This window comes from Pristiophorus japonicus, unplaced genomic scaffold, assembly GCF_044704955.1.
Source record: "Pristiophorus japonicus isolate sPriJap1 unplaced genomic scaffold, sPriJap1.hap1 HAP1_SCAFFOLD_304, whole genome shotgun sequence".
Taxonomy (NCBI): Eukaryota; Metazoa; Chordata; class Chondrichthyes; family Pristiophoridae; genus Pristiophorus; species Pristiophorus japonicus.
In genome coordinates this window covers 439598-457365 of record NW_027252824.1, presented here as the reverse complement: position 1 = coordinate 457365, position 17768 = coordinate 439598, and the positions used below count along the sequence as shown (strand labels likewise).

At 45.7% G+C, this 17768-nt stretch overlaps 1 protein-coding gene and 1 long non-coding RNA gene across 2 annotated transcripts in view; both read left to right on the top strand.

The window, feature by feature from the left end:
• LOC139249325 (IgGFc-binding protein-like) overlaps nt 1-5537 on the top strand; it is a 43434-nt gene extending 37897 nt beyond the window's left edge. Inside the window, exons 21-25 of the mRNA XM_070872304.1 lie at nt 1440-1708; nt 1915-2034; nt 2722-2906; nt 4447-4610; nt 5516-5537. Of these exons, the coding sequence (XP_070728405.1) occupies nt 1440-1708; nt 1915-2034; nt 2722-2906; nt 4447-4610; nt 5516-5537 (760 nt within the window). The remainder of the gene's footprint in view (nt 1-1439; nt 1709-1914; nt 2035-2721; nt 2907-4446; nt 4611-5515) is intronic.
• Nucleotides 5538-9629: 4092 nt separating this feature from the next.
• LOC139249320 (uncharacterized) lies at nt 9630-12587 on the top strand. The gene is made up of 3 exons (XR_011591132.1): nt 9630-9741; nt 11204-11297; nt 12534-12587. It is a non-coding gene; the product is annotated as an uncharacterized lncRNA (long non-coding RNA).
• Nucleotides 12588-17768: the final 5181 nt, after the last annotated feature.

The window sequence follows — 17768 nt, the reverse complement described above, 5'->3', positions numbered from 1 at the left end:
TACCCTCTCCAGTGCAACATCCTGTTAAATCTCCTCTGTACCCTCTCCAGTGCAACATCCTGGTAAATCTCCTCTGTACCCTCTCCAGTGCAACATCCTGGTAAATCTCCTCTGTACTCTCTCCAGTGCAACATCCTGGTAAATCTCCTCTGTACTCTCTCAAGTGCAACATCCTGGCAAATCTCCTCTGTACCCTCTCCAGTGCAACATCCTGGTAAATCTCCTCTGTACTCTCTCCAGTACAACATCCTGGTAAATCTCCTCTGTACTCTCTCCAGTGCAACATCCTGGCAAATCTCCTCTGTACCCTCTCAAGTGCAACATCCTGGTAAATCTCCTCTGTACCCTCTCTAATTCAACATCCTGGTAAATCTCTTCTGTACCCTCTCCAGTGCAACATCCTGGTAAGTCTCCTCTGTACCCACTCCAGTGCAACATCCTGGCAAATCTCCTCTGTACCCTCTCCAGTGCAACATCCTGGCAAATCTCCTCTGTACCCTCTCCAGTGCAACATCCTGGTAAGTTTCCTCCGTACCCTCTTCAGTGCAATCACGTATTTCCTGTTACGTGGTGACCAGAACTGCACGCAGTTCTCAAGCTTTGCTTCGTCAGACGAGGTATGAACAAGTCTTTTTATACGCTGGCTGCCTCCTGCACTTCCTGCCCCCTCAGCTGAACACGTTTGTTGGGAAAGGGGTTCCATCGCCACTGGTGCACACGACACCATGCGCACAGATGACAAGTGCGACAGTTATTCGACAGGGCCATGGTGGAGGGGTGGGGGACCAAAACCCAGTCGTGCTAACGCCTCACTCGCAATTTCCACCAGGGGTATCAGGAGATTTATAAGGAGATGCAAAGGTGGCACGTTTTGTAGCCTCTCACCGAATTCTACCGCACCTCGGCCTACCTAATACAGAGTAATATTCCATCTACGCTGTCCCATCAAACACTCCCAGGGCAGGTACAGGGGGTTAGATAGAGAGTAAAGCTCCCTCTACACTGTCCCATCAAACACTCCCAGGGCAGGTACAGGGGGTTAGATACAGAGTAAAGCTCCCTCTACACTGTCCCATCAAACACTCCCAGGGCTGGTACAGCACCGGGTTAGATACAGAGTAAAGCTCCCTCTACAATGTCCCATCAAACACTCCCAGGGCAGGTACAGCACGGGGTTAGATACAGAGTAAATCTCCCTCTACACTGTCCCATCAAACACTCCCAGGGCAAGTACAGCACGGGGTTAGATACAGAGTAAATCTCCCTCTACACTGTCCCATCAAACACTCCCAGGACAGGTACAGCACGGGGTTGGATACAGAGTAAAGCTCCCTCTACACTATCCCATCAAACACTCCCAGGGCAGGTACAGGTGATAGATACAGAGCAAAACTCCCTCCACGTGTTCTGACATTTAATTTATTCCGTTTCTCTTGTAGGTGTGAAGATGATACTCCATCCGAAGGAGTGGCGTGTCCCGAATCTCCGCACTATGAGTCCCTCTGCTCGATAATGCTCAATAACACCGGGCCCTTTGCCGAATGTCACTGGCACCTGGAGCCAGAGAATTATTACCAGTCTTGTGTCTATGACTTGTGTCTGTACGGGACGAGCAGTCTCCTGCTGTGTGGGGCGCTGGAAGCTTATGAAAAGGCGTGTAATCTGCAGGGGGTGACAATTCCACCATGGCAAGACAGTCGAGATTGCCGTAAGTATATGTATTATTTCCTCATATTTGTGGATAACATTCGCTCTTTAAAATATATGGGGAGGCACGCCGCCCAGGTCAGTAATGCTCGCTTCATTGCAGGTGCAATTTGTGCGGGAATAATTTCCGCTTCGCTGATATCTTGGAGTTGAGCACACTGGGAGATTAATCGGACGTGTAACCATGTTGACTGTTCCTGCCTTCAGCCTTGCAGAACCCGTGCGAGAACGAGAGGTGTACGGCGGATGAATGGTGCGGAGAGCAAAGAGGGGTAATTGGATGTTCCTGCGATGATGCGACAGGCAGCTCACAGGACAAGCCCTTTGGTGAGGGACATGTGGAGAGAGCAGGGTCTGTACACCCTCGTCGGTTATGTTCCCAGGCGGATGTTTAAGATCTTGTTTATGAAAAATCTCTCGTCAGCACTAGGTTGAAATATTGGGTGGAAAACTATTGTCTTCAGTTTTGGACCCTAATCTGAGGAAGGACGTTCTTGCTGCTGATGGAGTGCAGCGAAGGTTCACCACACTGATTCCCGGGATGGCAGGACTGACGTATGAGGAGAGACTGGATCGACTGGGCCTGTGTCGACTGGAGTTTAGAAGGATGAGAGGGGATCTCATAGAAACATATAAAATTCTGACGGGATCTCACATTCCCGGACTAACGCCCCTCAGCCCCCGACCACCAACTCCCTCGCATCCCACATTCCCAGACTAACTCCGCTCGCGTCGCTGATCACCAACTCCCTTGTGTCCCACATTCCCGGACTAACGCCCCTCAGCCCCCGACCACCAACTCCCTCGCATCCCACATTCCCAGACGAACTCCGCTCGTGTCGCTGACCACCAACTCTCTTGTGTCCCACATTCCCGGACTAACACCCCTCGGCTCACTGACCGCCAACTCCCTCGCATCTCACATTCCCAGACCACCAACTCCCTCCCTACAGGATTATTGCGCACCAGGAAATATTGTGCAAGTTGCTGATGGTAAGCGTGTTGCAATTTCAGATTACAAACTGGCGTGTCGTGGTAGCGACAGCAACATCTCTCTCTCCCGCTGCCTGCTCTTCAATGATGGCTGGCCCGCCCGCTCCTTCCATCTCAACGACCCCAACTGCACGGGACAAGTTGTTCAGGGAAGGCTCGTCTTTAACTTTGAAGGCAGCAAACGATTCTGCGGCTCAAAACTCAAGGTTGGTGCGGACTGATGAGCGTGTCCAGCTCAGGGTGCAAAGTGAAGATTTTGTTTAAACATTTCGCCAATTGCTAACAAATGGCGATCAGACGAAGATATCTTCCCGTGTTGCAGCAGACCATAAGCAAAGCGTTTTGTTTCTAAAATGTTCCGTGGATGTGGGCATCGCTGGCGAGGCCGGCATTTATTGCCCATCCCTAATTGCCCTCGAGAAATTGGTGGTGAGTCGCCTTCTTGAACCGCTGCAGTCCGTGTGGTGAAGGTGCTGACAAAGCGGTGACTTTGTCGCAGCGGTTTGGTGCAACAAAGTATCTCGTTGGGCCATTTCGGAGGGCCAGTTAAACGTCAATAACATTGCTGTGGGTCTGGAGTCACATATAGGCCAGACCAGGTAAGGGCGGCAGATTACCTTCCCTGAAAGATATCAGTGAACCAGATTCCGTCAATCTGGTAGTTTCATGGTCACCATTACTGGCACTAGCCATTTTAAAATTTCAGATATATTTCATTAACTAAATTTCAATTCCCCAGCTGCTTTGGTGGGAGTTAAATTCTTGTCTCCGGATGATTAGTGCAGCCCTCTGGATTATTAGGCCAGTAACAGAACCATTGTGTCACTGTACACCATATTGCTCCAACACCGAATCCTTCGTAACTATTAATTTTATTATTTGGCAGTTATAAAAGAACACAAACATGATCTCTTTCCACAAAATTTGCAACGGAATTGGCAACATCCCACCGCCAATCCGCAGATTACCTGGCGTAGGAACACGTGCCGTTAAGTTGTTCTCAGGTGCAGAGGCCACACTGGGGCATGAAACGCAAGTTGTATCGCACAACCTACTCGTACTCTACCTGGCCCTGGAGTGTGTGCAATGAGAAAGGGATTCTTTCCCTTAGACTAGGCACAAGTTGTTCGACTCGTTTAAAGCATGGGAGGAAAGTAATCTGAGGAAGGACGTCCTTGCTATTGAGGGAGTGCAGCGAAGGTTAATCAGACTGATTCCCGGGATGACAGGACCGTCATATGAGGAGAGATTGGATTATCTGGGCCTGTATTCACTGGAGTTTAGAAGGATGAGAGGGGATCTCACAGAAACATATAAAATTCTGACGGGACTGGACAGGTTATATGCAGGTAGAATGTTCCCAATGTTGGGGAAATCCAAAAACAGGGGTCACAGTCTAAGGATAAGGGGTAAGCCATTTAGGACTGAGGTGAGGAGAAACTTCTTCACTCAGAGAATTGTTACCCTGTGGAATTCTCTACCGCAGAGAGTTGTTGAGGCCAGTTCGTTGGATTTATTCAAGAGGGAGTTAGATATGGCCCTTACAGCTAAAGGGATCAAGGGGTATGGAGAGAAAGCAGGAAATGGGTAATGAGGGAATGATCAGCCATGATCTTATTGAATGGTGGTGCAGGCTCGAAGGGCCGAATGGCCTACTCCTGCACCTATTTTCTATGTTTCTATATATTTCTAAGTAACACGTATTCACATTGTTGTGACGGTGATACACCTTAATTTAATAATTAGGTCAACACGACGCATTTTATATATTCAAACACCATCCGAGGGTCGCTGGCGGACATGTATGGAGGAATCATATCGCGGAATAGAACAATTTCTTTGGAATTCGCTTGTGCCTATCCTTTAACTCTCAACCTTTCCCTGAATTTAACTGGCAATCTGGTTAAAAGGTGAGTAGCTCATTGCATTCGTTACCTTCAATCCCAATCTATCCACCACAAGATTGAAACGTACAAAATTATTAGAGAAGAGAAATTAAATGACGGTAATTCTCCGAGCTGATGCTGGAGGTGGAAGCATTTCAAACAAGACTGACTTTAGTAAGCCAGCTTGCAAAGCAGCTCCCAAAACATTTTGCAGCTAAATTGGCAATATCACTCCGCCAGTCTGAGGGATACTCGGTGCAGGAAACTTGCTCCCATCTCGACCATTTACCCCGAATCTGTTCACTCTTTGTAATTGTGCAGCATTCCCACAGGCTGTGCCTCTGGTCATATCCGCATTTTCTACAAACTGCTTAGAAATATCAACATACAACTTGTCTTTATGGCTTGCTTCAATGTTGATCGCAAATTACAAATCATAGAATCAGAGAAATTTACAGCATGGAATGAGGCCATTCGGCCCAAAGTGTCCACGTTGCCCCGGCCGACCAAGAGCTACCCAGCCTAATCCCACTTTCCTGCTCTCGGTCCGTAGCCCTGCAGGTTATGGCACTTCAAGAGCACATCCAAATGTGGTGAGCGTTTCTGCCTCTACCACCCTTTCAGGCAGTGAGTTCCCCCTCAGACCCCCACCACCCTCTGGGTGAAGACATTTCCCCTCAAATCCCCTCTAAACCTCCCCCCAATTACTTTCAATCTGTGCCCCCTGGTTGTGACTCCTCTGCTAAGGGAAACAGGTCTTTCCTATCCACTCTATCCAGGCCCCTCATCATTTTATACACCTCAATCAGGTCTCCCCTCAGCCTCCTCTGTTCCAAAGAAAACCACCCCAGCATATCCAATCTTTCTTGATAGCTCAAAGTCCCCAGGCCTGGCAAAATCCTGGTAAATCTCCTCTGCTCCCTCTCCAGTGCAATCGCATTTTTCATGTAATGCGGTGACCAGATCTGCACACAGTACTTCAGCTGTGACTTAACTAACGTGTTATACTGTTCAAGCATCTCGATCAATAGAATCTGAAGTGCATCTTTAAATCTCCAAGTGTAAATTTTACACCAAGTTTGCCACATTTAATATTGTGCATGTTAATCACGTAATCTGAAGATATTTTAATCTTTCAGCGAATTTCTGTAACCCAATTTCAGTTCAGTGTTTCTCTCTTTCGTTGAACAGTGTTGTAAAGGTGGCGTTGCCTTCCGGTGAAGGGACATACGAAACGAGAATGGTTATATACAGTGATCCGCAGTATACACAGCCTTTCACGCAGACTCCAGTCTTACTGGATTTCGATGACAGGGTTTACGTCGGGATCAGTGTCTTGGGCATAGACCCCGATCAGTTTGTACTAACCTTGCTAAACTGCTGGACAACCCCGGTTAGTGATCCTTCGTCGCCAACAAAATGGGGACTTGTAGCAAATCAGTGAGTATGTTTGTAAACTTATCAATTGTTTGTGTGCAGCGGAACTGACTTCCTAAACCCCTCGACCTTGCTATTTAGTTCCCTCCAAAAAAGTGCTCCACAAACCCCATTGGCCCAGACTCTCCATCGCCATTTCTAACCAGCTCCAGTTGTAGCTCCACCCTCCTCTGTGAAGTACAGTGGCTCAAAGTGGCGGGAAACACACGATAGCGCATGCGCCGCTTCCTGTTCTGTATGACTTCGGAAGACGAGTTCTTAATTTATTCACTAAACTATGGTCAGGGAGCTGTCATGGGATAGGTTCACGGCTAATTAGTAATCGTTGTTGTCTGGAGGGCGACTGGGCATATTCTGTGCGGAAGGTGAAAAGGGGTAAACTTTTCATCAGAACTGGAAAAAGTTAGAGATGTAACAGGTTTTAAACAAGTGCAGAGATTGGGGTGGGTGGGTGGGTGGGACGAGCAAAAGGGAATGTCTGTGACAAAAGGGAAAGTCTGTGATTGGTTGGAAGGCAGGAGAGATTAAATGACAAAAGGGGATGGTTGTGCAAAGGCAAAAGGAGGCGCTAGTGGGACAAGTCCAGAAAGAAAATTGCTGAAAATGACAAAATCAGAATCATTATAGAAACATAGAAAATAGGTGCAGGTGCAGGCCATTCGGCCCTTCATTCACCTCAGTACCCCATTCCTGCTTTCTCTCCATACCCCTTGATCCCTTTAGCCGTAAGGGTCACATTTAACTCCCTTTTGACTATATCTAACGAACTGGCCTCAATATATTCAATCATCAGCAACTGCTGTCCAAAAAAAAGGAGCAGTGGTTATGGTCTGAAATTGTTGCACTCAATGTTGAGTCCAGAAGGCTGTAAAGTGCCCAAACGAACAATGAGATGCAGTTCCTCCAGATTGCGTTGAGCTTCATTGGAACAGTGTAGGAGACCGAGGACGGAGAGGTCAGAGCGGGAGTGGAGCAGGGAATTAAAGTGACAGGCGACCGGAAGCTCAGGGTCACACTCGCGGACTGAAGGGAGGTGTTCCATAAAGCGGTCACCCAATCTGTGTTTGGTCTCCCCAGTGTAGTGGAGACCGCATCGTGAACAGTATTCGGGGAGCGCTTGCTGGTAATGATTCGGGATTGGATAAAAATAGATCAAGAGGATGTATTTCAAAGGTTGGAAGCGGCCAAACTAGACAAGTCACCTGGTTCGAGACGGGACATATCCTGAGGGAAGTAAGAGTGGAAATTGCAGAGGCTCTGACCACAATCTCCCAATCCTCCAGGGATATGGGAGTGGTGCCTAGGGACTGGAGGGTTTACAAAAATGTTCCACCCCTGTTCAAAAAAGGTGAGAGGTATAAATCCGGCAACTATAGGCCAGTCAGTCTAACGTCAGTAATGGGGAAACTTTTAGAGACAAAGTTCTGGGACAGGATTAATTGACACATGGAAAAATGTGGGTTAATTGCCCTGAAATTCGGGAAGGAGGCTTCGTTTGGATGAACGCCTCGAACCGGAGAATTTTTAAGAAAATGCCTGGTGGTCTCGGAGGAGCGTAGGATTCCGGTGGGGAGGCCTTCCCTTCCCGCTCTGCGGAGCGCACTCCCGTCCTCCAGGTTCCCACGCAGAAGAAACAGTCACGTGTGACTGCTCAGCCAATCAGGTACAATATTCCACAGCGTTCTCATTGATAGCAATGGGAACTCCGTATCTACCCGTTCTCATCACCATTAATGAGAAATAAAAACAAACACACTAAGCATCATAATAAAACATAAAAAAACGCCTCACATAATTAAAATGAACTGAAATTAAAGTTAATATATGTCTTAGAAAAGAAATTCCGATTTTTAAAAAGTTTTTACAAATATGGTTTAAAATAAGCTTACTGTAGTGGGCATGGTTTTTTTTAACAATAAAATGTGTTTTTTTTGTTATTTATTATATTTTTCTGTGTTTTCAAACTTACACTTGTAAAAGTGGGCTATGCACCTGCTTTTATCAGGCGCAAGAGTTTTCAGGACGTTTGCTGAGCAAGATATGGGTAAATACCGCAATGTTGCCCATACGAATATCCTCGCTCCCGAGATACTGAGGATCTGTCGAGGGGGAGCTTGACAGATCAGAAAAAACCGTTTTCAGTGCACGCGCATTGTTCGCTGAAAAGCGGCTTTTGCGATGCCTTCCTGGGTCTGTACACACTGTACACACTCCGTACGGACCTGGGAAGTACATGATTTCTGGGCCAATATATGAAATTCAGCACGTTTTTGTGAAAGGTAAATCATGTTTGACTAACTTGATTGAGTTATTTAATGGAGTCACGGAGAGGGTTGATGAGGGCAGTGTGGTTGATCTGTGTATGGACTTTCAAAAGGTGTTTGATAAAGTGCCACATAATAGACTTGTTGGCAAAATTGAAGCCTATGGTATTAAAGGGGCAGCAGCAGCATGGATAGAATTGGATAAGAGACAGAAGGTCGACAGTAGTGGTGAACAGTTTTTGAGACTGTAGTGAAGTTTACTGTGCTGCTCTCCAGGGTTCGGTATTAAGACCACTGCAATTTTTGATATATATTAATCTGCTGCACTGGGGAATACGGGGCATAATTTCAAAGTTTACAGGTGACAAGAAGCTTTGAAATATAGTAAACAATGAGGCAGATAGTGACAGACCTCAGGAAGACACCGACAGACTGGTGAATTGGGCAGACACGTGGTAGATGCAGTTTAATGCAGAGAAGCGCGAGGTGATTTATTTTGCTAGAAAGAATGAGGAGAAGGGAGTATAAAATAAATGGTAAAATTTTAACAGAGGTGCAGGGACAGAGAGACCTGGTGGAGGTGTGTGTACACAAATGTTTGACGGTGGCAGGACAGGTTAAGAAGGCTGTTGAAAAGCACACGGGATACTTGGCTTTATGAATAGAAGACAAAATCCAGGAAGTTATGCCGAACCTCTGTAAAACACTGGTTCAGTCCCAGCTGGAGTACCGTGTCCAATTCTGCGCACCGCACTTTAGGAACAAAGACCTCAGAGAGGGTGCAGAGGAGATTAACCGGGATGGTGCCAGGGATTCAAGGGTCCATGCACTTGGAGAGATAGTGGGAACAGATTCAATGGTAGATTCAAAGGGGAGTTGGATAAATAGGGGTACGGGGAAAGAACGGGGGAGAGGGACTAACTTGGTGGCTCTTCAAAAAAGCCGCCATAGTCTCGATGGGCCGAATGGCCTGCTCTAATTCTATGGAAAGCTCCATCAGACGCCTGTTGGAAATATATGTCAATGTGGGATAAATTTCAATTATTGACCGTTTAAAATGTATTATATTAAATTGTATTATTATATTATATTCATGATAAAATATTTTATGACATTAATTGTATTATATAATTTCAAATATATTCATTATATTCATTATATTTTATAATACATTAATTATATTATATTAATGATATAATATTTTATAACATCAATTATATATATGAATTATATTATATAATATATTATATGATATTAATTACATGATATTATTTATCATACCGATATTGCTCAGGTGCCCAAACACATTGAGTGACGTGGAAATTGCAGAAAGTGGTAGCTCTCCCATCGGCCGCTTCGCGTTCACCGTCTTTAAGTTTGTTGGGGATGTGAATGACGTCTTTCTGCATTGCCAAATCAGATTGTGTAATATCCAAACCACGCAATGTACTGCAGTAAGTAAAGCATGTATTTATTCTAGCTGTGAGCATTTATTTATTGTATAGTGCCTACTCTCTATAACTGGCCACCTTCTTCTGATTAAATGGTTCTTTGACCAATCGGCCTCAGTTTCAACAAATGTTGCAGATGTTGCAGAATATGTCTGCAGCTAGGTGGCGGCAGTCCATCCCAATGGTCTCACCGTCGACCACTTCGCTGGGATCTTTCTCATTGTCCACACTGAAGCGGTGATGAATGGTTTTGTTGGTCACAGTCTGTCCGCCCCGCTGCTAAGCCGGTGGGAGAATTAATGAGTTAAGATCTGCACAACAATAGAGGATAGCACTAAATTAGTGTCTGACGATGAGGACTCCAGACGAGTGCGGAAACTGAAGATATAAGTTTTCTCAGAGCTATGTACTAAGCGTGGATAAGTTTCCACTAACCACAGCTTTACAAATACCAACGATGCTGGGGACACCGCTTGCAGACATCTTCATATCGATCAGATGCAACTAACATATTTCTGGACTTAAGCAGATATTAAGTTTGACTCCCCAAGAACGCATTTCAACTTTAGCCCCAACCAGTCAGCTAGGGAACCCGTGTCACAATTGGAGGTGTATTCGCTGAAGATGTGGGGTTGGTCGCTCTACAGCCTATTCCTGACTCAACCTCTTCAGCAAAGGTTCACCACACTGATTCCGGAATGGTAGGACTGACATATGAAGAAAGATTGGATCGACTCGGGTTATATTCACTGGAATTTAGAAGAATGAGAGGGGATCTCATAGAAAAATCTAAAATTCTGACGGGATTGGACAGGTTAGATGCAGGAAGAATGTTCCCGATGTTGGGGAAGTCCAGAACCAGGGGTCACAGTCTAAGGACAAGGGGTAAGCCATTTAGGACCGAGCTGAGGAGAAACTTCTTCACTCAGAGAATTGTGAACCTGTAGAATTCTCTACTACAGAAAGTTGTTGAGGCCAGTTCATTAGATATATTCAAAGGGGAGTTAGATGTGACCCTTATGGCTAAAGGGATCAGCGGGTATGGAGAGAAAGCAGGAATGGGGTACGGAAGTTGCATGATCAGCCATGATCATATTGAATGGTGGTGCAGGCTCGTAGGGCCGAATGGCCTGCTCCTTCACCTATTTTCTATATTCATATGTTTGTATATGGATCGTATTAATAGTTCCCCTGATCGCCCCTGTACACACACAGTGTAAGTATAATGGGGGAGATTTTCTGCCCTCCTATTTGCCGTGACAAGCAGTTACATTTTTTTTGAAGATTTCGTTGGATTTCCTAATGCGAGATCTTCGCTGATTAATTACCGCGGCAGGGTTTTTTTCACTGCTAAAAATAGTGATCCTTCTATTTTCACAAAGCTTCTTTATAACTGAGAGTTGAACAGCCACGATCAGCAGGAAACAAAGTCCCATCATCATAATGTGTGTTTTATTCAATATAGAACTGTCCAGGAGATCAGAATGTCCGGGCTGGTGAGAGCAGCAGCCAATCCGACGTCCTTACCATTGGTCCATTCGAGCGCAACCAGCAATCAGGTACTGATTAATAATCAGGTTATGTCACATATAGATAGGTTCGAGGGATGAGTGACTGCATTTAGGTGGAGGGACTGGAGAATGTTCTCCTTGGAGCAGAAAAGATTGATGGGAGATTTGATGAAGGTGCTCAAAACCATGAGGGATCTGGACAGTCAGAAGAACATAAGAACAGAAGAAATCAGAGCAGGAGTCGGCCATTTGGCACCTTCGAGCCTGCTCCACCATTCAATAAGATCATGGCTGATCTGAGCCTGGACTCCGTGCCCACTCCCCATAACTCTTTACTCGCTTATTGCTCAAAAATCTTTCCTTCTGTGCCTTAAATATATTCAATGTCCCAGCCTCCACAGCTCTCTGGGGCAGAGAATTCCACAGATTTAAAACCCTCTCAGAGAAGAAATTCCTCCGCATCTCCGTCATAAATGGCCGACCCCTTATTCTGAGACTATGTCCCCTAGTTCTAGATTCCCCTATGAGTGGAAACATCCTCTCTGCATCCAACTGATCGAGCCCCCTCAGAATCTTATACGTTTCGATAAGATCATGTCTCATAGAGAGAAATTGTTCCCCATTGGAGGAAGGGTGGAGAACCAGAGGACACAGAATTAAGGCAATTGGCAAAAGAACCAAATGTGACACGAGAATTTTTTTTTACACGGGTGTTTAGGATCTGGAATGCAATGCCTGAAACGATGCTGGAGGCGGACACAATCTTTCCAAAGGGAACTGGATATATACTTGAAGGAATCTTTTTCTTTACACAGCTACGGGGGAGCGTGCGGATGGAGTGGGACTAGCTGTGAGTCGCCACAGGCTGGATGCACCCAATGACCTCCTTCCGTGCTGTAGTCGTTCTTTGATTCGATGGGGATGGAAGAGACTTATCGTACACAGAAACATTGCCAAATTGTCCTTAAAGCCCTCTGCTACCTATTTCTAGCCAAATGATGAATGAGTTCAGGAATAATAGGATTTCAATTGCGCGAATCATTCCGCCCAGGCAAACCTGCTCCATGAACTCATTGAATGGCGGTGCAGGCTAGAAGGGCTGAATGGCCTGCTCCTGCACCTATTTTCTATGTTTCTATGTTATCAGCACATTCACCTGAGCAATTCTTTCCTCCATCAATGTCTCAAAAAATAACTCTTCAGTGATATTGTTGCATTTTATCGCCTGGCATTAATCTTGCTGCGTTTCTCTTCTTAACATGTGACTTTTCTCCCCTCTTCCAGGGCAGGGTTCGGGTGCCAGCCAGCCACATGTCATCTTTTCACTTACAACTCTCTGTTCTCTACTGATGGTCTGCTATAACCTTGTTTAGCAATGAGACCAATTGCTGCAAGTTATTAGAAGGAAACAGTTCAACAATCATTAATGTAGTCGTCTGCTTTGTACGTTTTTCTCTTCAATATTGGTATGATCTTTAAAAATCTGTAGTTGTTTCGAATATGATGTAAATTTTATTGTGACTGCCTTTCAATTGCTCTTCTTAATAAATAACATTAAAATGCACAAATAGTTAGTGTCTTTGTTTTACGAAACTGTATTCAGCTTATAGATATTTCAACTTACTTTCAATATTTTTCTCACACAATAAGTGTTCTTTGCACTCATAAAATTTGCAGATGATACCAAAAATAGGAAGTAATATTTCGTTTTTGTAACGATCAATGGGATATAATTAAGATGAAGAAATTGCCTAAAATGTCTCAGATGGAACTCCAGTGTGAGGTGATGCATTTTTGTGAGGAAAACGGCAGTAATTATACTCTGGGTGGACGAAGTGTCAATGCAGTGCAAGGGCAGAGGGATTTGGGAGAGAGGCTGATACGGCTGTTGAAGAAGCTTTTGCTGTGTGACACTTTATCAAACGCCAATGTAAATGCCACTATCCATATTGACACTCTCCGTTCCATCATTAAAAAGAAAGACTTGCATTTCTATAGTGCCTTTCACGACCAAAGCGCTTTGCAGCCAGTGAAGTACTTTTTGAGTGTAGTTATTGTTGTAGTGGGGAACGCAGCAGCCAATTTGTGCACAGCAAGATCCCACAAAGAGCAATGTGATAATGATCCAGCTCATCTGTTTCTTGTTTTTGTTCATTGATGAATAAATATTGGCCCCAGGACTCCGGAGGTAATTCCCCCTGCACTTCTTCGAAACAGTGCCATGGGATATTTTACGTCCATCTGAGAGAGCATATGGGCCCTCGGTTTAATGTCTCATCTGAAAGACGGCACCTCCATTAGTGCGGTGCTCCCTCAGTACCGCCCCTCCGACAGTGAGGCGCTCCCTCAGTACTGCCCCTCTGAAAGTACGGTGCTCTCTCAGTACTACTCCTCCGACAGTGTGGCACTCCCTCAGTACCGCTCCTCCGACAGTGCGGCGCTCCCTCAGTACTGACACTCCGACAGTCTAGCACTCCCTCAGTAATGCCCCTCCGACCGAGCGGCGCTCCCTCAGTATTGCTGCTCCGACAGTGCAGCGCTCTTTCAGTACCGCCCCTCCGACAGTGCAGTACAGTGCTCCCTCAGTACTGCCCCTCCAACAATGCAGCGATCCCTCCATACCGCCGCTCTGTCAGTGCTGTGCTCCCTCAGTACAGCCCCTCCGACAGAGCAGCACTCCCTCAGTACTGTCCCTTCAACAGAGCAGTGCTCCCTCAATACCGCCCCTCTGACAGTGCGGCGCTCCCTCAGTACCACCCCTCCGATAGTGCGGTGCTCTTTCAGTACTGTCCCTGTGACAGTGTGGCACTCCCTCAGCATTGCCTTGGAGTGTCAGCCTAGATTGATATGGTCATATCCCTCGGATGCGATTCGACCCCACAACCTTCTGACTCACTTTTAAATACTTCCTGTCTATTTTTTTCATATGCAGTTTTCATATCCCTCCATTGGCGACATGTTTGTTTTGTGATCAATTTTTCCACAAAAAATAAATTGAATGAAGTTCATACTGAAAAGGTGAGCGATAATTTAAATATTTTACAGGAATGGCAGGAGTATAAGAAATTAGATTGCAGAATTGGAAAGAGAGATAATGAAGGATATGAATGATGATATTTTGAATGTTACTCTATACCACCTCCTGCACTGGAGGAGGTAGACCTCTAAACTGCTAACACAATGAGCTGGGGGAATTTCAAACACTCAGATATTAACTGCGACAACAGCAGTGGAAATACGAGTGAAAGATGTTCATTCACAGATGGCCGCTTCTTTGTACACTTTATCCAACAATGTACAAGATTAAAATGCTTATGTGAGTTTTAAACATTTATTTACGGGATATGGGCGTCGCTGCCGATGTCAGAATTTAGTGGCACCGCCCATAATTGACCCTTGAGAAAATGGCGGCGAGTTAACTTACAACTGATTGACACGCTGGGCCATTTCAGTGGGAAGTTCAGTCCGGGTAAGGACGGCAGATTTCCTTCCCTAAAGGACATTAGTGAAGCAGATGGATTTTTAGGACAATCCACTAATTACATGGTCACTAATACCAGCTTTTTATTCCAGATTTATTTATTAATTGGATTTAAATTCCTCAGCTGCCGTGGTGGGATTTGATCTCAGGTCTTCTGGATTACTAGTACAGGCCTCTGGGTTACCAGTAACATAACCACGATGCTGCCAATGAAAATAGAAAGTATGCTGCGATTTGAATTGTTGAAGATAAGATAGTCTGACTGAAAAGCCAATGTGGAAATTTTGAGGAGGTAACAAAGAGGGTCGATGTGGGTGGTGCGTATGATGTAGTATATATGGATTTTAGCAAAACTTTTGATAAGGTCCCATATGCTAGATTGCTCACGAACGCGAAATCCCATGGGATCCAGAGCAAAGTGCACGCAAGGTTGATCCAAAATTGGCTCAAAGGCAAGAAGCAAAAGGTAATGGTCGATGGAAGGTCTTGTGACTGGAAGGGTGTTTGCAGTGGGGTTCCGCAGGGCTCAGTACTGGGTCCCTTGCTTCTTGTGGTATACAGACTTGAATGATTCAGACTTGAAGGTAGGGGTAATGATTAAGAAGTTTGCAGATGATACTAAAATCATCTGTGTGGTTGATAATGAAGAAGAAAGCTGTAGGCTGCGGATATTAATGGATTGGTCAGGTGGCAGAACACTGGCAAATGGAATTCAATCCGGAGAAGTGTGATGTAATGCATTTGGGGAAGGCGAACGAGGCAAGCGAATACACATTAAATGCTAGGACACTGAGAAGTGTAGAGGAACAAAGGGACTTTTGAGTGTAAACCCATAGACCCTAAATTAGCAGGACAGGTCGACAAGATGTTTAAGAACGCATACGGAATACTTGCCTTTATTAGCCGAGGCATAGAATACCTACGGAGGTTGTGTTTGAACTGTACAGAACACTAGTTAGGCCACAGCTGGAGTGCTGCGTGCAGTTCTGGTCACAACATTACAGGAAAGATGTGATTGCACTAGCGAGGGTGCAGAGAAGGTTTAGCAGGATGTTACCTAGACCGGAAACTTTTATCTATGAGGAAAAATTGGATAGGCTGGAGTTGTTTCCTTGGGAGACTGAGGGGAGATCTGATTGAGGTGCATAAAATGATGAGGAGACTGGATAGAGTGGATAGGAAGGATCTGTTTCCCTGAGCAGAGGGGTCATCAACCAGGAGGCAAAGAATTAAAGTAATTGGGGGAAGGTTTAGAGGGGATTTGAAGGGAAATTTCTTCACCCAGAGGGTGGTGGGAGTCTGGGGCAGAACTCACTGCCTGAAAGGATGGTAGAGGCAGAAACCCTCACCACATTTGGATGTACACTTGAAGTGCCATAACCTGCAGGGCTACGGACCGAGAGCTGGAAAAGTGGGATTAGGCTGGGTAGCTCTTGGTCTGCCGGCGCGGACACGATGGGCTGAAATGGCCTCCTTCCATGCTGCAAATTTCTATGATTCTATGAGATCGATTTGAAGAAAGGTTTAGCAATGTCTCGGAATACAAAACGATGTGAAACGCTGTAATGGAAACCCCTCCAAGTAAAGACAATGTAGCGGCGGTTCTTAGTGTCCGTATCACAATCAAAAACATACGTTTATTTACAAATGTGTGATGGTACATTTAATTCACACTTTAACAACATTACTAAAATCACTAATATTTATTTATATAGCAAACATTATCCTGATAAATGTGTTCTTTAAAAAATAGAAATGGATGCAATGTTCTACGTTGAGATTAGAAACTTCCATAGAAACAAAGAAATATAGAAAATAGGTGCAGGAGCACGCCATTCGGCCCTTCGAGCCGGCACCACCATTCAATAAGATCATGGCTGATCATTCCCTCAGTAACCCTTTGCTGCTTTCTCTCCAAACCCCTTGATCCCCTTATCTGTAAGGGCCATATCTAACTCCCTCTTGAATATATCCAATGAACTGGCATCAACAACTCTCTGCGGCAGGGAAATCCACAGGTTCACAATTCTCTGAGTGCAGATGTTTCTCCTCATCTCGGTATTAAATGGCCTACCCCTTATCCTTAGACTGTGTCCCCTGGTTCTGGACTTCCCCAACATCGGGAACATACTTCCCGCAACTAACCTGTCCAGTCCCACCTCTCTTTGAAAAAAAATCTTTAGTGTCTTTCTCAAAAAAAATGGGAATTCTCTTCCAAAAGGACATCTTTTGGTCAATGTCAGATTAGGGTGGTCCTTGTTTGTGCAAGAGAGCGGCTCATCATGATAGTTTTACGGTCACCTGTGACAGAGTGTCCGGTGCGTTCTGTGACACGCACAAAGTTACAGGAATTTTGTGAGAATCCGGGTCAGGACTGCTGAAAAAAATCGGGGTGGTGTGAATTCCGGATCCATCCGGCATGGAGGAGGAACTGGTGATTTCACAACACCGGCAGGCCGCAAACACGGCTGTGGAGTGGCGGCGGGGGTTCACGTCCGATCTACCTTGCGTTCGGGCTCCAGTTTGGGGACTGCGATGGGGGGGTGGGGGGCGGGTGTGTTGGCAGACAGGCGATGCCGGAGAGGGTCAGCTCGCGTTATCAGGGCGGTAAATGCACTGCCCAACGCCGGTGACTGGGAGACAATGCAAAATGAAATGATACACAGGATTCATCCAGTGCACGAGTTTCTGTCATATGTTTGCACAGGACTGATTCAATTACAATAATTTACACTAACGTGGGATATTTCCTACATTTGAGCCGCTGAGTTTAAAATTGCACCGCTGTCTGGCTCCGGTCTTTCATCAGTTTCAAACTCAAAACCGTGCAGCGACTCGAGTCCATTCCTCCCGCCCTCCACCCCAAAAACCTCCTCCTCCGTCCCTCCCCCTCTCACTGCCCCGCACCACTCCTTCCCTCCCGCTCTCACTACCCCGCCCCCTCCCTCACTCCCTCCCCCTCTCACTGACCAGCACCACTCCCTCCCTCCCACTCTCACTACCCGACCCCCTCCCTCCCATCTCACTGACCCGCACCA